Source organism: Megachile rotundata, chromosome 7, assembly GCF_050947335.1.
Source record: "Megachile rotundata isolate GNS110a chromosome 7, iyMegRotu1, whole genome shotgun sequence".
Lineage (NCBI taxonomy): Eukaryota > Metazoa > Arthropoda > Insecta > Hymenoptera > Megachilidae > Megachile > Megachile rotundata.
Genome location: NC_134989.1, coordinates 12,728,022 through 12,749,736, shown reverse-complemented (window position 1 = coordinate 12,749,736; position 21,715 = coordinate 12,728,022). Strand labels below are relative to the sequence as shown.

The following is a 21,715-nucleotide window of genomic DNA, read 5'->3' as shown; positions in this document are numbered from 1 at the left end:
AGCGAAGAATAATCGTCGAACGCACGAAAGAATGCTCGTTTATGCTCGATGCTTTTTGTAGTAAGAAAAGCTGAAGCAAATTAGTTCGCTTCGTTTAAACATACCCTTATATACGGTCAGTTAGTAGATGGATTTTATCTATATAATGTAAAACTGAAGTTTTTTCGGTATACAGTTAAGTTTAGAATATTTCCTTGTACACACAATTATATACAATTTTACACGATGTGTTACATACTTTTCACAATACGTCACCATCTATTGGCGCGTTGCTTTTGTGAACTGTATGATGTACACCAGCTGTTTGTGTATTTAGAATGTAAATGACTATAGTAAACGAAAAAGTGCAGTAGGATTATCATAATACTAATCTATGGTATTTAGTATTTGTATCTGTGCTTAGTCACAGGTGGCCAAGGAAATGCCTTATATACGACGTCGAGTCTTTTTAAGACTCTAGAACAATAATATGTTACAAGTATTGTTCAGTATTATCATTTGCCTCCCAGGTGTGGATTGCTAAACATGATTTTTACTACAACATGTGTTAAATGTGATAACATTTAAACGAAGTGATATAAGTTCTAATGTTGCAACAATGTAAATGATTATTATGTTCTAAGCGCGAATACATTATCAAGTGACAATTTCTATGTAGACAATTTTCTATGTAATCTTGTAAGTACAAAATTATTTAATATTATTGCATGTATACTTTGTATGTACATATTATATCTTATTTAATGCATATTACAACTTCTGTAAATTTTATTCTTTGTTCTTAGTTTTGCCATGTATCCTATCAATAAAAGACCTTTGTTAGGAGGATCGGACAGTGAATTTGAAGATGACTTAGAAACTGAAATTGATGATCCAAATATTTCTGTTCCGGATGAAAAACCATTTTTAAAACAACATGAGCCCAGTGACAGGTATTTTTTATTTATCATATATGTTTTATGTCCCTTAACCCAACACTTTTAAATAACATTTAAATTATTTTGTGTATCTTCTTTAAATTTAGGTATAATATTGCATACATTGTTTTTTATTTACTTGGAATGAACACATTAATTCCTTGGAGTTTTTTTATTACTGCAGATGATGTAAGTAATTCATATACCATATTATTTAATATTATTGGTAATATATGTTTATATTTGTTTAATTCATTTTGTAGTATTGGATGTATAAATTTAGAGAAATACATAATAATTTTACGGAAAGTGACAATTTTACTCATGTAGAAAATTTGGAAAAGAAAACTGATCTTCAAGCAAGTTTTACTTCATACTTAAGTGTAGCAAGTGCAATACCTAATACATTATTTTTAATTGTAAATGCATTTATTAGTAAAAGGTAAGTGTGTTAAATATTATAACTGTATAATAATAAAATAACTATGTTAACTTTCTAATAATACAACAAATATGTAAAATAATAGAATTCGTCTGAGGATAAGAATGGTGGGCTCACAATGCATCATACTTCTTTTTTTCATTGTGACAACAACATTTGTCAAAATTAATACAGATAAATGTAAGTTACAAAAATGAAAGTATTAAATGTTATTATACTTTTCTTTCAAAGTAAAATTTCCATTTTATTTCTAGGGCAAAATACATTTCTGGTTATTACTTTGACAACAGTGGCATGTGTAAATGGTATATATATATATGATATTTAAATTACCATTAAATACTGCACCAAGCAAATTGGTGGAATAATGTTAATCTATTTTTTCAGCTGCAAGTGCAATATTTGGAGGTAGCTTAATGGGTGTTGTTGGACGTTTTTCTCCAAAATATATAACTGCTATGTCAAGTGGTCAAGCACTTGGAGGAATTTTCACTGCTTTAACAGAAGTATGCTCTCTTTGGATTGGTGCTAGTCCAGTACTTTCAGGCCTAGTATATTTCATTATTGGAGATGTTATCCTGTTTTTATCTTTAATCGCATACGTAATGCTGGAAAAAGCAGTGAGTAATCTAATATTTTAATGAATATATAACAATGATATGTATGGCACAGATGTTTTTAACATATAAGTAGCTTATGATAATGATACAGACATATATTAATCATCTTCCTCATACGCTGAACAGAAAATTTAAACTTTATAACACAAATTGTATATATACTTACTATTTAGGCATTTTTTAAACATCATATGGTGGAAAGATTTCCGGGAAACGTAGAAACAGATTATTCGGTAACTGGAGAAGTAACCTTTCCTCAAGGCACCACAATATCTTATACTCGTATTGTCAAAAGGATTTGGCATTATGGTGTTAGTGTATTCTTAGTATTTTTTATATCAATTTCTGTGTGTCCATCAGTTACCGTGCTGGTGGAAAGTCAGTACAAAGGCAAAGGTTATGCATGGAATGGTAAATATCGATATTAAATTTGATATGTATAATAGTAATATTATTGAAATTCATATACATTTTACAGATATCTATTTTGTACCTGTGGTGACATACCTCATTTTCAGTTCGGGTGATTATGTTGGAAGAATATTATCAGGCATTTTACAGTGGGTGCGTATAAAGACCATTTTTAAAGTCATTTAATATAATATTAGTTAAAACAATATTTAATAAATTTAACATTTCTGGATTTTTAGCCAAAAAATAAGCCGTGGCACGTCATACTTTTAAGTCTTGCGAGAGTAATCTTTATACCAGCTCTTATGTTTTGTAATGCACAACCTAGACATCATCTTCCTGTTTATATCAATAATGACTTTTATTATATTTTATTAACTATTGTATTCGCCATTAGCAATGGTTATCTGTGTAATTTAACATTTATTTTAATTCCTACGTAAGTATTATAATGTATTATAAATATTAATACGCTAAAATTTGATTCTGTTTGTAATGAAAATTTTAAAATAGGGTTGTAGATTCTCAGGAAAAAGAAATTGCGTCTGCTATGATGGGTGCTTTCCTTGGTATGGGATTGGCATCAGGCGCTGCTCTTAGTTTGTTTATGGTAAAAGCACTTTAATCATTATCAATAAAAGAAACAACCACGAAAAAAATGTAGGCGTTCAACTCACTGCCTATTACGTACTTGACATAAACTAGGACCACAGGACGCATAGTCCAACCTTATTAAAATAGTACAGTTGTTTTATACTCTGTAATAAATTGATAAATTTAATGTTTGACACGTTATAGTAAATTATTTTTTACTTATTTCTTGGAGTAATTAAACTTGACCATTCCATAAATATTTAAATTGTTTTACATATGAAATGGAAACAGTTGTATGTCAAATTATATGTATGTAACATGTACATCTGAAATATATAATAACATATAGGGAATTAATTGATTGTATAAATAAATGTAACTCTAGTCATTATACATTTTAATAATGTATTTATCTCAAAGTATTCAGAGTACAATAAATTATGACAAGTAAATTATACTATATACAAAATAAATTAAAGACAGTATAAAGATATACAAGAATAGTTTGTACTTTATTATATGCATTATCAATAAATAAAAAGAATATTATTCTTATCCTCATGATTTGTTGCATTTTTCAATTTAGATAATACGTTTCATTAGGGAAAAATAACTATTGTATCATTTTATTAAAATTATAATTGAAAAATACCAAAAATGTATTCAAATAACTCTAGACTCATGACTGACTTTTTTAATATTTAAAACAATTGATTGCAAATATGCAGTTCAAGTTATGTGCTTTATTTAGTATGTCCTCTTAATCAAATTCGCAAAAGGAAAAAATGCTCACTTATTGGAGCATACATGTATCTCATGATGGATGTTGCTTATTTTTACTAGTTAATGGGACAAAAACAACACTTGTAAGAGATTTTTTCAGAATTTTTCCATCCATTGTCTTATCAACTTGTACTAATGTTTGATCTGAATTTTCTGGACCCATTGGTAATACTAAACGTCCTCCAGGAGCTAGTTGATCAATCAACTACAGAAATAATGCCATAATAAATTGTATATCAAATAATACATTAATTGATAAGAAAAATATTCCTTACAGCTTGTGGCATTTCTTTAGCAGCTGCTCCTACATGAATAGCATTGTATGGTGCCTTCTCAGGATATCCTAATCTTCCATCTCCAACTAGATTATTAAATTATTTTTTAATGCCAAAGTAGTAAAGGTTTACTTGTGAAATATTTAGGAGATAATTACCAACTAATTCAACACGACCACTTTTAAGAAGCTCTGGATTATCCCTTTGAATGTTGGAAATAGCAAATGATTTAAGTTCAGGAATATGATCAATACCAATAGCCAACCCATTTGGACCTAACATCATTGCCATGCATGCTGTCAAATATCCAGATCCAGAACCAACATCTAATGCTCTTGCACCATCACGTAATTTATCTTCAAGTATTTCCAAAGCATATGCATGCTAAAATATTTGGATATTTTATATATTTCTTAAATAAGTGATATTAATGGTATATCACAATTTTTTTAAAAAGACGTGTACCATATGAGGAGCACTTATAGTAGCACCATAACCAATTGATTGCGGAGAATCTACATATGCATAGCTGGGATGAGTATAATTTCCTCTGTCTACAGAAGACATTGCTTCATAAACTCGTTCAGATTTAATTACTCTTGATCCTACAATCAAAATTGAATATTTTTAAATATTAATAAAAATTATAATACATGTATTAACACTACTTACTTTTAAGATTTTGTATAAGATCATGGTTACTTTTCCCATGAAATCTTCCAGACCAGGCCATTTCATATGCAAATACGGAAAATAATAAACTAATTACTACAAAAATAAAAAACGTTAGATACTGAGACTGAATCTTGAGGCCGTATATCGCAACACTGTGAAACATTAACAATCTCTATTAATATATAGAATAATTGATAATATATAACGAAAAAGGCAATTTAATTAAATAATATACTGATGTCGTTTTTCAACAATTAAATTATTGTAATATTAAAAGATTTTACAAATGTTTAACAGTATAATAGAGAATTAAATCGAAGCCGGTTGCAATCAACGTGTGTTTTTCATTCGGATAAGCCTCAGTTATCTGTTACACACAAATACTGTATTTTATCAATACAAAATTTGTTAATAACAGCGTACGATGCACTTATTTACAAATGCGAATAATAATCGTTGCACTATACAAACTGCAGATGAAATAGAGCAACTTGTAATAGTCGAATACGTCACTGACCAACTTAAATTTAGTAGCAAGTCAAGTGCAGTACAGAGCTTCTAGATAATACTGTACCATCGTTATATTCAATCGCTACTTTATCTACATATGTCAGTAAAACTTCCATTAATCGCGTATGGGTACAAAGGCAGTCGGTATTTTATGAAAAATAATACGTTCGCGTAAGTGTATCAGAAATTTTTAGATATGGCTGGTACAATGCAGAAAGTTCAACTTTCAAGCTGTTATGTTATGCCTCTTATTGGATGTAAGATTAATAAAAACATAACATACAATATTTATTCCTCGTTTTTAACATTTATTTGTATATTTCTTTTTCAGTTGGAACATATAAAATTCAGGGAAGAGATGTAATATATGAAGTTGTTGATGAAAGTTTAAAAGTAGGTTTTCGTTCTATTGGTATGTATGTACACTAGATATTTGTAAGTAAAATTGCAAATGTATTTCAAAATTTTATATTTTTCACAATTTGTTTGTTATGTATAGATACAGCTGTGGTTTATAGAAATGAAGAAGATATTGGTTATGCTTTAACAAAGTTATTACCAAAATATAATCTTCAGAGAAGTGATATTTTCTTAACAACTAAACTTTCACCATCTGAATTTGGCAATCCAAAAGGCATAGCAGAATCTGTGCAAAGATCACTTAAAGCACTTAACACTACATATATTGATTTGTATTTAATTCATTGGCCAGCAGCTGCTCGTATACCAGAAACTTCTAAAGACAACTTTGCTTTAAGAGCAAAGACCTGGAGTACATTAGTAGATTTGAAGAAACAAGGATTGATGAGATCTATAGGTGTATCTAATTATACAATAAGACATTTGGAAGAATTGTTACAAGATCAGAAAGGTGAACTACCAGCTGTTAACCAAGTAAGATAACTCTGTGAATATTATATATTTTTATTTGTATATTGTTATAAAATTTAGGTATGTTCACAATAGGTTGAATGCCATCCTCATTATCGTCAAGAAGAACTAATTAAATACTGTAATGAGAAAGGCATACATGTGCAAGCATATTCTTCTTTAGGAACTAGTAAGAATACTAGTCTTTTAAAAGATCCAACTGTAACAAAAATAGCTTCTCAACTACATGTATCTCCAGCACAACTATTGCTAAAATGGGCTCTTCAGCAAGGAATTGGTAAATGATTTATTTTGCCAATGTATATTATAGTCATATAACATTTAAGAATATTGTTTCAGGTGTTATTCCCAAAGCTGTAAAGAAAGAACACATAAGAAACAATATACAGTTAGATTTTATGATTGATGAAGAAAGTATGAATGCTTTATCTTCTTTGCCTCAGTGTAAATATACATGGGATCCTTCCAATGTGTATTAAACAAGTGAAGAAAGAAATTATTTGATCTAATTTAATAACACAATTTTATATTATCTTATAAAAGCATGAAAGGTTTTGCAGATCAAGTTGCACAACTTTGTATAGAAAAATATGCAAAACTTAAAACAGGTAAACCATCAGAAAAAGAATGGACTGTATTATCAGGCATTGTATTAAAGAAACCCGATAATTCACTATTTTTGGTAGCTCTTGCTACGGGTACAAAATGTTTAGGAGAAATAGATTTATTAAATACAGAGATATACAAAGAAGGTTGTAGATTGAGCGATTCACACGCTGAAGTTCTTGCTAGACGTGCCTTTCTAAGATATTTGTATAGCCAAATTGATTTAATACTTGATGGTATTAAAAGTGATGTTTTTGAAATGAATGATCAGAATAAAATTAAACTGCAAAATGGAATATCGTTTCACTTCTTTACGAGTCAAACACCTTGCGGAGATTGTTCCATATTTTTAAAAGAATTAAACGAAAATGAGGCACCTCCAATAAAAATTAGGAAATGCAATTACAACAACGAAGAACAAACGAATGATACAAACAAGAAGGAACAATTAATCGAGGATATATATAGAACCGGAGCGAAATGTGTTGCATCTGAAAAATACCGTGATCCTTATTTACCTGGAATAAACTATCACGTAGTCGGACCATTACGCACTAAACCTGGAAGAGGAAATCCTACTCTTAGCTTGTCTTGTTCGGACAAACTAGCAAAGTGAAAATGTTACAATTTGCTTTTGATACATACAATGCTCTCACAATTTGTTATAACTATATTTTGTACGTGGATTTCAGGTGGAATATTCTTGGTTTACAAGGTTCACTTTTATCAATATTAATACCATCGATAAAATTAGATACTGTCATAGTCGGAGGTAACTGTCCCTTTTCTTTAGAGGCAATGGAACGTGGATTATATAAACGATTCAACAACGATGCATACAAAATAAAAGTTGTACAAAGTAATATTTCTTTTGAACATCAGAAAAGTCATAAGAGAACACATCCATGTCCCTCAAGTATAATATGGTGCGCTGTGAAAAATCGGTAAATTTTTAATACTTATGTTTCCATATTATATGAGCACTTATAGTTTTAAATCATATTTGTATAATTCAATTTACAGTGATACAGAAATAGCAATTGAAGGTAGGAAACAAGGTGCGACGAAGAAAAAGAAAGGTAATAATTTACTTGTAACAAGAAAAGCTTTATATGAAATGTTTTTACGAATTTGTGACAAATATCAGAATAATGACTGCGATATCAGGCATCCGAAAAAAATTACTTATTTAGATTGTAAAAAATTGTCCAAAACTTATCAAAATCTATGGAACACATTAAAGTCGAGTTTTTTCCAGGCATGGCCTTCCAAACCAATTCACTTACAAACTTTTGTGTTATAAAATTATTATTATATATAGTACAAATATAAATATTTACATTATATTTATAATATCCGTCTGCTTATGTTTGTATAGCCCACACCTAGACAGGTTAAAACAACTTGATCTAATATCTCGTCTTCTTCTTTAAGTGGATCAATTTTAAAGACAATTCCAAAGAAATCTCGTAGATCACGTAAAAACTGTATCCTGTAGAAATAATGTTTTTTTTAGATTTAACATTTATCTTTATATAAGTCTAAATACTCACATTGCTGGTGTTAAAGGACCTGTTACGACTTTAGAAACATCCTTTTTCCCTAATGCCATGAACATTGCAGTCATAACTTGGAAAGGTGAATCCACACATCCATTCCTAGAATTATACAATTGTGTATTATGTTTCCATCACACTATTTATGTTCCTTATTAATTCTGTTTACCTATAAATTTCATCAATTAGTTTCATAGCTGCTTCTTTACCAATATCTTCTGGTACACAAGGTAAAGAACCTGTTGTCATATGAGGTGAACATGCTTCCGCACCAAAGACAACTTCATTTGTTGTTTCAGCTGTTAAGCTTATTCCAAACCCTATAATTATATAAAATATCTAGTATACATTAAGAAATAGAATTTAATAACATTAAATATATACCTGGAGATTTCCCACTAGCTGCACCTCTACAGTGATCTGCATAAATGTAGACATCTGGTATAAACTTCAATAATACACCTTTAGCAGATTCTATAATTCGGTTGGCAATAGCAGGGGAAACTCGTATGCTACATGCAACACCTCTTATTCGTTTTACCATACCACTATTTTGAAACTATAAACAAATAACTCTGGATAAAATTTTTAACATCATCATTAAGAAAAGATATATTCTAATTAAAACTAACTTGAATACTTCTAAGATTACGACTAGCAGGGCATTTAAAATAAACTTCTCCACCTCCTAGTGGTGCTGCTCCTCTTTTGTTAATATTAAACACAACTTCAGTGTCACCCAATAAAAATCTTTTTAACACAGGTACAGCAGTTGCTTTGATCCGATCAACACAGGGATCTTAAAAATTACAAATAAACTTTAGTAATTTCTCATCTTTAAATTTTACTTGCTCATAGTATTATTATTTGTATGTACCTATTGTGTTATTAGTGATTCCTCTCAGTTTTGCTTCTATGGGCTTTTTACAAAAAGGAGCCAATATCATGATTCCTTCTAAGTAATAACCAATACCTCGTTGTAGGCTACAATCATGTTCTATATCTCCTCCATGTAACAAACCAGGATTATAGTACAAATTAGTTCCTGTTTCATTCAATTCTATCCTTGATCCATTTGTAACTTTATCCAGTAAACGTATAAAACTAACTTCATACTCTGGAAAGGAAATACAATAAATCATGTTGCATTTATTAGTCAATTTTAAATATCTAAGTATTTTAGAAGTTTTTTAAACTAACCTCTAAGTCCAGGATTATCATCTTTGATTCTAATATCTGTTATTTGCACTGGTCTACCTGATAATGTGGACAGTAGCAACCGATATCGCAAGTAGTTGCAACCTTCATATGTTAGAATTTTATTTTTCAGTTTAGCTGGCATATTTTATCAAAATTCGCGGGTCATAACAAAACCACGAGGAAATAGATGATCGAATCTTTTTCGCGCAGGTTGGGAGCTCAAAAAGCTCCTTAGTGGGGAGACTTCATCAATTTATCATTCCATATACAGTGGCTAATAATGTATAAATAGCGAGAATATGATTTACAAATATAAAGGACTAAACTTTTAAATAAAAGGCCACTCGGTATATGTTCTTGACATTACAAACGTAAAGGCACGCGTGCATTACTCTTCATTACAAAATATTGTACATCAAACCCAGTGACAGTGTTGGGCAGTCGTGAGATTTTATCGCACGCGAGAGCTTTATACGCATGCGTCAGCTGACGTCACAGCTTGCTGCCAATGCCGTACCTAGTCGGTACACGCAGTGGTGACTGATGAGGGCACCTTAATGATCCTACATAATTTTTCAAAAATTCTTATAATTGCACTGTAAACTATGAATGTATAGGTTGTGTTAGATTACATTAGGCTGGGTTAGGTTAGTTATATATATGACTGTATATATATATATATATATATATATATATATATATATATATATATATATATATATATATATATATATTCAATTTATTATTTTTATAAGTAACATTTTCTGTTTACTAATGTTCAAACTTTCACGTAAAAATATTATTAAATCGTGCAACAATTTTATTTTTCAGTTCCAAAATTGAATATACACACAATCTGCCTCGATCTTCGACAAAGAATTAAGCCAATAAAGAGTTACATAAATTAAAAGTTGTACAAAATATATTTGCAAATTGAATGTATTTATGAGGTTACAATAAATAAACAAAAGAAATCATGTACTTATTTACAATCCTTTCCATTACATTCTTAAACGTAACAGACAATCAACAGGTTAGGTCAGACTTACGGTTCGGTTACATTCGGTTAGGTCAGGGTCCAAGGTTAGGCCGGATTATGTTAGGTCAGGCATACGGTTAGGTTATTTTATGTTAGGTCAGAGCCTAAGGTTAGGTCGGAATAGGTTAGGTCGGGCTTACAGTTAGGTTATATTATGTTAGGTCAAGGCCAAAGGTTAGGTCGGATTATATTAGGTCAGACCTACGGTTAGGATATGTTATGTTAGGTCAGGATCTAAGGTTAGTTCGGACCATGTTAGGTCAGGGACTAAGGTTAGGTTGTATCAGGTTAGGTCTGGAGACCTAACATATATCATTCCCCATGTTACTATTACTATTATCGTGGAACTATAATTATTATCCTTACTATTCTTATTATCATCAATTGAACCGATTTCACTACCCATATTACTACTTTTATTATCATTACAACTATTATTATTATGCTTATTATTCCTATTATTATCAATATTATTACCCATATTACGACTATTATCATCGCTTCAACTGTAATTATCCTTACTACTCTTATTATTATGAATATTATTACACATATTACTACTTTTATTAACATTATCCTTATTATTTATATTATTATCAATATTATTACGCATATTACTACTTTTATCATCATTATCCTTATTATTCTTATTATTATCAATATTATTACGCATACTACGACTACTATTATTGCTGGAACTGCAATTATCCTTACTACCTCTATTATTATCAATATTATTACGCATATTAGTCCTTTTATTAAAATTATCCTTATTATTCCTATTATTATCAATATTATTACGCATATTACTACTTTTATCATCATTTACCTTATTATTCTTATTATTATCAATATTACTACGCATATTACGACTACAATCGGCGCTGGAACTGTAATTATCCTTACTACCCTTATTTTTAGCTATATTATTACGCATATTACTACTTTTATTATCATTATCCCTATTATTCTTATTATTATCAATATTATTACGCATATTACTACTTTTATCATCATTATCCTTATTATTCTTATTATATTCAATATTATTACGCATATTACGACTACTATCATTGCTGCAACTGCAATTATCCTTACAACTTCTATTATTATGAATATTATTACACATATTTCTACTTTTATTAACATTATCCTTATTATTCTTATTATATTCAATATTATTACGCATATTACGACTACTATCATTGCTGCAACTGCAATTATCCTTACAACTTCTATTATTATGAATATTATTACACATATTACTACTTTTATTAACATTATCCTTATTATTTATATTATTATCAATATTTTTACGCATATTACTACTTTTATCATCATTATCCTTATTATTCTTATTATTATCAATATTATTACGCATATTACTACTTTTATCATCATTATCCTTATTATTCTTATTATATTCAATATTATTACGCATATTACGACTACTATCATTGCTGCAACTGCAATTATCCTTACAACTTCTATTATTATGAATATTATTACACATATTACTACTTTTATTAACATTATCCTTATTATTTATATTATTATCAATATTATTACGCATATTACGACTACTATCATTGCTGGAACTGCAATTATCCTTACTACTTCTATTATTATCAATATTATTACGCATATTACCACTTTTATTATCATTATCCTTATTATTCTTATTATTATCAATATTATTACGCATATTACGACTACTATCGTCGCTGGAACTGTAATTATCCTTACTACTCTTATTTTTAGCTATATTATTACGCATATTACTACTTTTATTATCATTATCCCTATTATTCTTATTATTATCAATATTATTACGCATATTACTACTTTTATCATCATTATCCTTATTATTCTTATTATATTCAATATTATTACGCATATTACGACTACTATCATTGCTGCAACTGCAATTATCCTTACAACTTCTATTATTATGAATATTATTACACATATTTCTACTTTTATTAACATTATCCTTATTATTCTTATTATATTCAATATTATTACGCATATTACGACTACTATCATTGCTGCAACTGCAATTATCCTTACAACTTCTATTATTATGAATATTATTACACATATTACTACTTTTATTAACATTATCCTTATTATTTATATTATTATCAATATTTTTACGCATATTACTACTTTTATCATCATTATCCTTATTATTCTTATTATTATCAATATTATTACGCATATTACTACTTTTATCATCATTATCCTTATTATTCTTATTATATTCAATATTATTACGCATATTACGACTACTATCATTGCTGCAACTGCAATTATCCTTACAACTTCTATTATTATGAATATTATTACACATATTACTACTTTTATTAACATTATCCTTATTATTTATATTATTATCAATATTTTTACGCATATTACTACTTTTATCATCATTATCCTTATTATTCTTATTATTATCAATATTATTACGCATATTACGACTATTATCATCGCTGGAAATGTAATTATCCTCACTACATTTATTATTATCAATATTCGGTTATATTAGTTTAGGTCGGGGCCCAAGGTTAGGTCAGATTAGGTTAGGTCGGGGCCCAAGGTTAGGTCAGATTAGGTTAGGTCGGGCCCAAGGTTAGGTCAGATTAGGTTAGGTCGGGCCCAAGGTTAGGTCAGATTAGGTTAGGTCGGGGCCCAAGGTTAGGTCAGATTAGGTTAGGTCGGGCCCAAGGTTAGGTCAGATTAGGTTAGGTCGGGCCCAAGGTTAGGTCAGATTAGGTTAGGTCGGGCCCAAGGTTAGGTCAGATTAGGTTAGGTCGGGCCCAAGGTTAGGTCAGATTAGGTTAGGTCGGGGCCCAAGGTTAGGTCAGATTAGGTTAGGTCGGGCCCAAGGTTAGGTCAGATTAGGTTAGGTCGGGGCCCAAGGTTAGGTCAGATTAGGTTAGGTCGGGTCCCAAGGTTAGGTCAGATTAGGTTAGGTCGGGGCCCAAGGTTAGGTCAGATTAGGTTAGGTCGGGGCCCAAGGTTAGGTCAGATTAGGTTAGGTCGGGGCCCAAGGTTAGGTCAGATTAGGTTAGGTCGGGGCCCAAGGTTAGGTCAGATTAGGTTAGGTCGGGGCCCAAGGTTAGGTCAGATTAGGTTAGGTCGGGGCCCAAGGTTAGGTCAGATTAGGTTAGGTCGGGGCCCAAGGTTAGGTCAGATTAGGTTAGGTCGGGGCCCAAGGTTAGGTCAGATTAGGTTAGGTCGGGGCCCAAGGTTAGGTCAGATTAGGTTAGGTCGAGGCCCAAGGTTAGGTCAGATTAGGTTAGGTCGGGCCCAAGGTTAGGTCAGATCGGGTTAGGTCAGGGTGGGTTAGGTAGGTTAGGTACCCAGACCTAACCTAATGCAACCTAACCCTAGGGTCCGACCTAACCTCTTCCAACCTAACCCTAGGGACCGACCTAACCTGATACAACCTAACCGGTTAGATCGCTAAAGGGCAGGGGAGGGTAAGTTATATGGGAAAAGGTAATAATAATAATAATAATTGTTGCAACGATAATAAAAGTAGTAATATTGGTAGTAATATTGATAATAGTAAAAATAATAAGGATAATAATAATAAACTTAGTAATATGCATAATAATATTGATAATAATATTGATAATAAAAGTGGTAATATGCGTAATAATATTGATAATAATAGAAGTAGTAAGGATAATTGCAGTTCCAGCAATGATAGTAGTCGTAATATGCGTAATAATATTGATAATAATAAGAATAATAAGGTTAATGATGATAAAAGTAGTAATATGCGTAATAATATTGATAATAATAGAAGTTGTAAGGATAATTGCAGTTGCAGCAATGATAGTAGTCGTAATATGCGTAATAATATTGAATATAATAAGAATAATAAGGTTAATGATGATAAAAGTAGTAATATGCGTAATAATATTGATAATAATAAGAATAATAGGGATAATGATAATAAAAGTAGTAATATGCGTAATAATATAGCTAAAAATAAGAGTAGTAAGGATAATTACAGTTCCAGCGACGATAGTAGTCGTAATATGCGTAGTAATATTGATAATAATAAGAATAATAAGGTAAATGATGATAAAAGTAGTAATATGCGTAATAATATTGGTAAAAATAAGAGTAGTAAGGATAATTGCAGTTCCAGCGATGATAATAGTCGTAATATGCGTAATAATATTGATAATAATAAGAATAATAAGGATAATGATGATAAAAGTAGTAATATGCGTAAAAATATTGATAATAATATAAATAATAAGGATAATGTTAATAAAAGTAGTAATATGTGTAATAATATTCATAATAATAGAAGTTGTAAGGATAATTGCAGTTGCAGCAATGATAGTAGTCGTAATATGCGTAATAATATTGAATATAATAAGAATAATAAGGATAATGATGATAAAAGTAGTAATATGCGTAATAATATTGATAATAATAAGAATAATAGGGATAATGATAATAAAAGTAGTAATATGCGTAATAATATAGCTAAAAATAAGGGTAGTAAGGATAATTACAGTTCCAGCGCCGATTGTAGTCGTAATATGCGTAATAATATTGATAATAATAAGAATAATAAGGATAATGATAATAAAAGTGGTAATATGCGTAATAATATTGATAATAATAGAAGTAGTAAGGATAATTGCAGTTCCAGCAATGATAGTAGTCGTAATATGCGTAATAATATTGATAATAATATAAATAATAAGGATAATGTTAATAAAAGTAGTAATATGTGTAATAATATTCATAATAATAGAAGTTGTAAGGATAATTGCATTTGCAGCAATGATAGTAGTCGTAATATGCGTAATAATATTGAATATAATAAGAATAATAAGGTTAATGATGATAAAAGTAGTAATATGCGTAATAATATTGATAATAATAGGAATAATAAGGATAATTTTAATAAAAGCAGTAATATGCGTAATAATATTGATAATAATAGAGGTAGTAAGGATAATTGCAGTTCCAGCAATGATAGTAGTCGTAGTATGCGTAATAATATTGATAATAATAAGAATAATAAGGTAAATGATGATAAAAGTAGTAATATGCGTAATAATATTGATAATAATAGGAATAATAAGGATAATTTTAATAAAAGCAGTAATATGCGTAATAATATTGATAATAATAGAGGTAGTAAGGATAATTGCAGTTCCAGCAATGATAGTAGTCGTAGTATGCGTAATAATATTGATAATAATATAAATAATAAGGATAATGTTAATAAAAGTAGTAATATGTGTAATAATATTCATAATAATAAGAGTAGTAAGGATAATTACAGTTGAAGCGATGATAATAGTCGTAATATGGGTAATAATATTGATAATAATAGGAATAATAAGCATAATAATAATAGTTGTAATGATAATAAAAGTAGTAATATGGGTAGTGAAATCGGTTCAATTGATGATAATAAGAATAGTAAGGATAATAATTATAGTTCCACGATAATAGTAATAGTAACATGGGGAATGATATATGTTAGGTCTCCAGACCTAACCTGATACAACCTAACCTTAGTCCCTGACCTAACATGGTCCGAACTAACCTTAGATCCTGACCTAACATAACATATCCTAACCGTAGGTCTGACCTAATATAATCCGACCTAACCTTTGGCCTTGACCTAACATAATATAACCTAACTGTAAGCCCGACCTAACCTATTCCGACCTAACCTTAGGCTCTGACCTAACATAAAATAACCTAACCGTATGCCTGACCTAACATAATCCGACCTAACCTTGGACCCTGACCTAACCGAATGTAACCGAACCGTAAGCCTGACCTAACCTGTTGATTGTCTGTTACGTTTAAGAATGTAATGGAAAGGATTGTAAATAAGTACATGATTTCTTTTGTTTATTTATTGTAACTTCATAAATGCATACAATTTGCAAATATATTTTGTACAACTTTTAATTTATGTAACTCTTTATTGGCTTAATTCTTTGTCAAAGATCGAGGCAGATTGTGTGTATATTCAATTTTGGAACTGAAAAATAAAATTGTTGCACGATTTAATAATATTTTTACGTGAAAGTTTGAACATTAGTAAACAGAAAATGTTACTTATAAAAATAATAAATATATATATATATATATAATAAATTGAATATACATATATTTACTGTCATATATATAACTAACCTAACCCAGCCTAATGTAATCTTACACAACCTATACATTCATAGTTTACAGTCCAATTATAAGAATTTTTAAAAATTACGTAGGATCTCTAAGGTGCCCTCATCAGTCACCACTGCGTGTACCGGCTAGGTACGGCATTGCCAGCAAGCTGTGACGTAGGCTGACGCATGCGCATAAAGCTTTCGCGTGAGATAAAATCTCACGACTGCCCAACTCTGGCTGGTCAGCTTTATGCGCATGCGTCAGCCTACGTCACAGCTTGCTGGCAATGCCGTACCTAGCCGGTACACGCAGTGGTGACTGATGAGGGCACCTTATTGATTCAACATATTTTTTCAAAAATTCGTATAATTGCACTGTAAACTATGAATGTATAGGTTGGGTTAGATTACATTAAGCTGGTTTTATGTTAGTTATATATATGACTGTATAAAACTATACAACTATATATATATATATATATCATCAATTATATAATATAATATAATGGGAATAATATGATGGAATATGGGAGATTATTATATTCAAAATAACACAAAAGCACAATAACTTTAAATACACTAAATGATTTTATTATTTAAGAAAAACGACTTGGAAGGACCTCTTTGAATAACTATATTTTATAAGTGTGAAAATTATAATATCAGAGAAACAATAACAAAGAAATACAAGGATTTTATTTTGTTAACATGCATAGATCTGATAAAAATCGAGCGGTATGTTTTTCCTTTGCTCTTGCAACAAATATTGGAATACATATAGCAAATCGGCTGCAAACGTAAAAAATAATAATAATTATAAATAAATTTAATATTACTTTTATTATATATAATCTGTTGTATTATTTAACCCTTTTATTCTCTTTCCTGCAATTTTCTTCAAATTTATTTTTTTTTCCTCACTAGGGCCTAATGATACCTTATATTCCATCAAAGTGGATACGCTACTGAGGACTTCTACGGATAGCTTACTGCGCATGCACTGGGACTGCCCAACACTGTGTCCAACACTGATCGAACGAATGAGAGCGACATATGAAGAATGAACAAAAATGTATTGTTCGAAGATAATGTTCTCCTGTGAATTGAATTATAGGAAGCACTAATTTGACATTATTGTATGGTATTATTAAACACATTGTAGTGAACAGGAATCATGGTTATACGTATAAATAACAAATGATTTGATATTGTTATTTAATTGTTATAATTTGCATATTTTAGTTTTGAGTTCTGTTACACATATTTATTTATACTTGAAATGAGGACAGCAAAGAAAACAGTGTTTGTCACTGTGGGTACTACTAAATTTGATGACTTAATTAAAACAGTACTCACTTCAGAAATTTTACAGGTAAATATAATGAAATATGTAAATTTATACATTTTCTGTCACAAGTCTTTACATCACAAAGAATCTTTTATTTTTTATTATGTTGCTTTCAGGCATTATCATTAAAAGGCTACAATGAAATGATTTTACAAATTGGTAAAACTGTTTTTGTACCTGATTGTACATTACATTATGGTTTTGTCAATATAGAATATTTTAACTTATGTTTTAACATACAAGAGTATGTAGAGAATGCAGATCTGATCATAAGTCATGCAGGAGCAGGTAGTATTCTTGATGCGTTAGAAAAGAGAAAGAACTTGATTGTAGTTACAAATCAAAGTTTAATGGATAATCATCAGTTAGAATTAGCTGAGCAACTTTATAAAGATGAACATTTGTACTACTGTACCTGCGAAACATTATTAGATACTATTCAAACAATGGATTTTACAAAACTAAAACCATTTATCAGTGGAAAAAGTAAACGTATTGCTGAGTTTATAGATCAAATAATGGGATTTTCAGTTTAAAAACGTATTGAGAAATATTTGAAAACAAATATAACATTTATTTCTACACAACAATAAACTTTTAAAGGGTTAATTGATGTCATTTAATATATTTTAGTTTTTACATGTGTTACAGTATGAGTATATAACAGTTTCAATTATTTGTTATAACAGATATAGCTTTGATATAATTTACAACAATAAGAATTGCTTAAATAACGGTTTCTTAAAATTATGGTGTAATGGCATAGAAAAATTCATAATTTGCAAGTTAAAAAAATGATGAGTAACAACGGCAGTTCTTGTTAAATATTTTTTTACATATTATCTTTGGACATTTGCTATCATTAAAATAAAAGCTATATCGATAAAAGTATTCTTTTGAACACTATAGTGTTAAAATAAATTCAGTTCTCCAACAAATTTTCCTGTTACTTTCATAAGTTTTGTATTTAGGAATGAAGTAGACAGCCAACTTCGTACGACGATGAGTATAGGTATTGCGTTGTTAGCAATTTAAAGAATTCACACATTTCAATGTGTTGCATTGTTTCGTTTTTTTAGATGATCTCATTATTTATACTTTAAATTTATTGTACGAAGATACATCCACATGAGGCAAACTACATATATATATAGCGACATGTGTCTTTAATTACACACCAAGCCAAGACGTGTCATTTCTTTCAAAAGTTCGTTTCCCATTTGCGCAGGACTCCTCGTGACTATTACACCAGCCTATAGGAAATAGTTTCGTATGCGATAAACGTGACCAAATTAAATTAAACAGATTTAGGGTTTAGTTCTACCTTTTCTAGTGCATTGATTTTATCTTGCGCGCCTCCTTTTCCTCCTGAAATAATCGCACCAGCATGTCCCATTCGTCGTCCAGGAGGAGCAGTGATACCAGCAATAAATGACACTACTGGCTTAGCCTTCCCACCCTAAAATATGTTAAACATACATAAGATCTATGTATATTAATTATACAGTAATTTACATTGATGAGGATTCAAAACATGCTTTGAGGGATGAAGTGCATCAGGATTACTGAAAAATAATGATCAGTAATTAGGATAGGGTAGGGTAGGAGTTAAGTACCAATAATGTATCATTGCAACCAACAGTGTTATTTTCAATGAGGTACTCCGCCGCTGATTCTTCTGCACTACCACCAATTTCACCAATCATTATAATACCATCACATTCTGGATCTTTAAGGAATACATCCAAACAATCAATGAAATCTGTTCCATTGAAAGGGTCACCACCAATTCCAACACAAAGTGTTTGTCCAAGACCAGTCTTAAAATGATAATAAGATTAAATTTAAAACAAATTTAATTTACTTTTGAAGAAAGACTAAGACATTAGAAAAGAGAAAGAAATAAGTATTATTTACTTACAAGGGTTGTTTGATTTACAGCTTCATATGTTAAAGTTCCAGATCTTGACACAATACCAATTTTTCCTTTTTGATGTATATGGCCTGGCATAATACCTATTTTACACTGAGATAGTAATAGATTATAAAATAAATGTAGGAACTCTAATACATAGATATTAATAAATTTATAATATTTATACCTGCTCTGGAGCTATTATTCCAGGACAATTTGGCCCAATTAAACGAGATTTGTTTTGTTCTAAAAGTCGTCTTTTAACTTTAACCATATCATGTTGTGGAATACCTTCTGTAATACATACAATTAATGACATTTCTGCATCTATAGCTTCCATAATAGCTGATGCAGCAGCTGGAGGAGGAACATAAATGACACTTGCTGTAGCACCTGTGGCTTCTTTAGCCTATAATAAAAATCACGTAATCTATAAATTTAATGTCATTTTATATGTGATTTTTTAATAGATATTATGAAATTTAGGCAATATAATGAAAAGCTTTTCCAACCTCTTTTACAGTTTTAAAAACTGGTTTTCCAAGATGTTCCGAACCAGCCTTCTTGGGACTAACACCACCTACTATTTTAGTTCCATACTCAATGGCTTGTTTGCAATGAAATGTTCCCTGTTTACCAGTAAAACCCTGACATATTACTTTAGTATTGGAATCAATTTTCAAATTTTTTCTAGTATCTGTATAATTAAACCTTATTTGGGAACGTAACAAACCTCCACAGTTCCTAACTGAAACATAAAAGAAACAATTTATGAAAAACATAGATGCATGACATTGTATCAAGACATTCATTAGAACAAGTTATCTTTAATTACTAATTAATATTTAGTAATAATTTAAAAGTATTGATGTATAATAATTGGAAATTTTATGTCACTATTGTCTCAACATTGGCTTATTTATAGGAACAATATCAAATTTCTTAACTTTTAGGTCAAGGTTCATTGAATGAACATCATCCAATAAGTTCATATGATTTGACATTTATTATGACAGGATAAGGAATTACAGCAGAGATGTAGTACAACAATCATATAAGCCATTGATTTCCAGTAACAGTACAATATAATGTTAACAAAAAAGATGAGATATGAGTGGCATGAAGTATATGTGAAGTAAAAAAAAGTTAAAAAAACATGTATTGTGACATGTATATAAGAAAGAAGTAAAAATTTAATACATAATTATATAATGCTTCATTTATAGTCAAACTAAACTACATATCAAAGTCAATTAATTGTATGTGAATTCCCCCATAAAGAGTGAATTATGAATAATTATATATATCCTTATATAATGGGAACATTAATATGAACCTAGGATGTATTTTTAGTTTTTGAAAATATAGCAGGTTCAAAACGAAACACGGGAATAGGGCGTGCAATCTTGCAATATCGTACAAATAAGTTTCAAGTATTTCGAAACGTACAAAGATCCTTTTTATTAACATTGAATAAACTACCCAACAATTATTCATGTTTTACCTGTGAATTTGGAAAACGTCCTGACAGCCACAGCCATTTTTTAACTAATGTTTCTTTTAAAAAAGATCACTTAATAAAATCGAATTATTACAGAACAACCATTAAGAGGACTAACTTCGAAGAACTAGCGAGGTCAAGTTCGAAAGAAAATATGTATACGGACAAAGTGCACTTATCGCATGTACCCAACCCCACCGTACATCGTTGCGGAATTGTCAAATGTCAGGAACGTAGAACAACGAAATGATTGGTCAAG

General features: G+C 29.8%; 7 protein-coding genes across 15 annotated transcripts; 4 read left to right on the top strand and 3 right to left on the bottom strand.

Annotated features, from left to right (window-relative positions):
* Window positions 1–104: 104 nt before the first annotated feature.
* On the bottom strand, window positions 105–5,426 carry LOC100877885 (protein-L-isoaspartate(D-aspartate) O-methyltransferase). 6 transcript variants are annotated; one of them, XR_013038752.1, is made up of 6 exons: window positions 4,715–5,227; window positions 4,508–4,647; window positions 4,201–4,426; window positions 4,043–4,128; window positions 2,146–3,310; window positions 105–1,967 (listed from the first exon to the last, which is right to left on the bottom strand). XR_013038752.1 is itself a non-coding variant. In XM_012286707.2 (6 exons), the coding sequence occupies exons 1-6, from the start codon at window positions 5,341–5,343 to the stop codon at window positions 3,799–3,801; spliced, it is 774 nt and encodes a 257-aa protein (XP_012142097.1). In that variant the 5' UTR covers window positions 5,344–5,426; the 3' UTR covers window positions 3,708–3,798. The 6 variants fall into 6 exon arrangements, 5 of the variants coding, with proteins under 5 accessions (XP_012142097.1, XP_076389756.1, XP_076389758.1 ...); XM_012286707.2 differs by lacking the exons at window positions 105–1,967; window positions 2,146–3,310 and adding exons at window positions 3,708–3,972; window positions 5,292–5,426 and having other exon boundaries at window positions 4,715–4,810; XM_076533641.1 differs by lacking the exons at window positions 105–1,967; window positions 2,146–3,310 and adding an exon at window positions 3,708–3,972 and having other exon boundaries at window positions 4,715–4,810; window positions 5,156–5,286.
* On the top strand, window positions 793–3,206 carry Ent1 (Equilibrative nucleoside transporter 1). Its single transcript, XM_012286708.2, has 10 exons — window positions 793–932; window positions 1,025–1,106; window positions 1,181–1,359; window positions 1,445–1,539; window positions 1,614–1,664; window positions 1,747–1,979; window positions 2,153–2,390; window positions 2,458–2,543; window positions 2,630–2,829; window positions 2,904–3,206. Exons 1-10 carry the CDS (start codon window positions 793–795, stop codon window positions 3,013–3,015), a joined length of 1,416 nt encoding a protein of 471 aa, XP_012142098.1. The 3' UTR covers window positions 3,016–3,206.
* Window positions 5,344–6,614, top strand: LOC100877997 (glyoxal reductase-like). Its single transcript, XM_003703879.3, has 5 exons — window positions 5,344–5,484; window positions 5,559–5,639; window positions 5,727–6,121; window positions 6,194–6,395; window positions 6,458–6,614. The coding sequence occupies exons 1-5, from the start codon at window positions 5,424–5,426 to the stop codon at window positions 6,595–6,597; spliced, it is 879 nt and encodes a 292-aa protein (XP_003703927.1). The 5' UTR covers window positions 5,344–5,423; the 3' UTR covers window positions 6,598–6,614.
* A 48-nt stretch (window positions 6,615–6,662) lies between these two features.
* Window positions 6,663–17,756, top strand: LOC100880604 (Adenosine deaminase, tRNA-specific 1). Of its 3 annotated transcripts, none has more exons than XM_076533637.1 (4): window positions 6,663–7,336; window positions 7,417–7,668; window positions 7,748–7,803; window positions 17,617–17,756. In XM_076533637.1, exons 1-4 carry the CDS (start codon window positions 6,663–6,665, stop codon window positions 17,754–17,756), a joined length of 1,122 nt encoding a protein of 373 aa, XP_076389752.1. The 3 variants fall into 3 exon arrangements, with proteins under 3 accessions (XP_076389752.1, XP_076389753.1, XP_003703949.1); XM_076533638.1 differs by lacking the exon at window positions 17,617–17,756 and adding an exon at window positions 10,312–10,454; XM_003703901.3 differs by lacking the exon at window positions 17,617–17,756 and having other exon boundaries at window positions 7,748–8,077.
* Rtc1 (RNA terminal phosphate cyclase 1) lies at window positions 8,015–9,889 on the bottom strand. The gene is made up of 7 exons (XM_003703880.3): window positions 9,481–9,889; window positions 9,158–9,397; window positions 8,913–9,079; window positions 8,665–8,839; window positions 8,450–8,600; window positions 8,278–8,382; window positions 8,015–8,216 (listed from the first exon to the last, which is right to left on the bottom strand). The coding sequence occupies exons 1-7, from the start codon at window positions 9,620–9,622 to the stop codon at window positions 8,072–8,074; spliced, it is 1,125 nt and encodes a 374-aa protein (XP_003703928.1). The 5' UTR covers window positions 9,623–9,889; the 3' UTR covers window positions 8,015–8,071.
* On the top strand, window positions 17,695–21,609 carry Alg13 (Alg13 UDP-N-acetylglucosaminyltransferase subunit). 2 transcript variants are annotated; one of them, XM_003703881.3, is made up of 3 exons: window positions 17,695–17,833; window positions 17,935–18,064; window positions 18,157–21,609. In XM_003703881.3, exons 2-3 carry the CDS (start codon window positions 17,972–17,974, stop codon window positions 18,574–18,576), a joined length of 513 nt encoding a protein of 170 aa, XP_003703929.1. In that variant the 5' UTR covers window positions 17,695–17,833; window positions 17,935–17,971; the 3' UTR covers window positions 18,577–21,609. The 2 variants fall into 2 exon arrangements, with proteins under 2 accessions (XP_003703929.1, XP_076389759.1); XM_076533644.1 differs by having other exon boundaries at window positions 17,696–17,828.
* Window positions 19,129–21,602, bottom strand: Scsalpha1 (Succinyl-coenzyme A synthetase alpha subunit 1). Its single transcript, XM_012286703.2, has 7 exons — window positions 21,460–21,602; window positions 20,468–20,703; window positions 20,143–20,364; window positions 19,962–20,066; window positions 19,681–19,860; window positions 19,365–19,499; window positions 19,129–19,293 (listed from the first exon to the last, which is right to left on the bottom strand). The coding sequence occupies exons 1-7, from the start codon at window positions 21,494–21,496 to the stop codon at window positions 19,207–19,209; spliced, it is 1,002 nt and encodes a 333-aa protein (XP_012142093.1). The 5' UTR covers window positions 21,497–21,602; the 3' UTR covers window positions 19,129–19,206.
* Window positions 21,610–21,715: the final 106 nt, after the last annotated feature.

Excerpts from the sequence above, each read along its gene's own strand:
- Ent1 (XM_012286708.2), top strand. The coding sequence starts at position 793 with ATGTATCCTATCAATAAAAGACCTTTGTTAGGAGGATCGGACAGTGAA. Across the intron at positions 933-1,024 it reads CAACATGAGCCCAGTGACAG|GTATAATATTGCATACATTG; the intron begins GTATTTTTTATT and ends CTTTAAATTTAG. Across the intron at positions 1,980-2,152 it reads ACGTAATGCTGGAAAAAGCA|GCATTTTTTAAACATCATAT; the intron begins GTGAGTAATCTA and ends CTTACTATTTAG.
- LOC100877885 (XM_076533640.1), bottom strand. The coding sequence starts at position 4,880 with ATGTTTCACAGTGTTGCGATATACGGCCTCAAGATTCAGTCTCAGTAT. Across the intron at positions 4,648-4,714 it reads TCTTATACAAAATCTTAAAA|GATCAAGAGTAATTAAATCT; the intron begins GTAAGTAGTGTT and ends TTTTGATTGTAG. Across the intron at positions 4,427-4,507 it reads CTATAAGTGCTCCTCATATG|CATGCATATGCTTTGGAAAT; the intron begins GTACACGTCTTT and ends CAAATATTTTAG.
- LOC100877997 (XM_003703879.3), top strand. The coding sequence starts at position 5,424 with ATGGCTGGTACAATGCAGAAAGTTCAACTTTCAAGCTGTTATGTTATG. Across the intron at positions 6,122-6,193 it reads AACTACCAGCTGTTAACCAA|GTTGAATGCCATCCTCATTA; the intron begins GTAAGATAACTC and ends TGTTCACAATAG. Across the intron at positions 6,396-6,457 it reads GGCTCTTCAGCAAGGAATTG|GTGTTATTCCCAAAGCTGTA; the intron begins GTAAATGATTTA and ends ATATTGTTTCAG.
- LOC100880604 (XM_003703901.3), top strand. The coding sequence starts at position 6,663 with ATGAAAGGTTTTGCAGATCAAGTTGCACAACTTTGTATAGAAAAATAT. Across the intron at positions 7,337-7,416 it reads TGTTCGGACAAACTAGCAAA|GTGGAATATTCTTGGTTTAC; the intron begins GTGAAAATGTTA and ends CGTGGATTTCAG. Across the intron at positions 7,669-7,747 it reads TGGTGCGCTGTGAAAAATCG|TGATACAGAAATAGCAATTG; the intron begins GTAAATTTTTAA and ends TTCAATTTACAG.
- Rtc1 (XM_003703880.3), bottom strand. The coding sequence starts at position 9,622 with ATGCCAGCTAAACTGAAAAATAAAATTCTAACATATGAAGGTTGCAAC. Across the intron at positions 8,840-8,912 it reads GTAATCTTAGAAGTATTCAA|TTTCAAAATAGTGGTATGGT; the intron begins GTTAGTTTTAAT and ends ATTTGTTTATAG. Across the intron at positions 8,601-8,664 it reads AGCTAGTGGGAAATCTCCAG|GGTTTGGAATAAGCTTAACA; the intron begins GTATATATTTAA and ends ATATAATTATAG.
- Alg13 (XM_003703881.3), top strand. The coding sequence starts at position 17,972 with ATGAGGACAGCAAAGAAAACAGTGTTTGTCACTGTGGGTACTACTAAA. Across the intron at positions 18,065-18,156 it reads TCACTTCAGAAATTTTACAG|GCATTATCATTAAAAGGCTA; the intron begins GTAAATATAATG and ends TGTTGCTTTCAG.
- Scsalpha1 (XM_012286703.2), bottom strand. The coding sequence starts at position 21,496 with ATGGCTGTGGCTGTCAGGACGTTTTCCAAATTCACAG. Across the intron at positions 19,861-19,961 it reads CTGTAAATCAAACAACCCTT|ACTGGTCTTGGACAAACACT; the intron begins GTAAGTAAATAA and ends TATCATTTTAAG. Across the intron at positions 19,500-19,680 it reads ACCTCATTGAAAATAACACT|GGTGGGAAGGCTAAGCCAGT; the intron begins GTTGGTTGCAAT and ends AACATATTTTAG.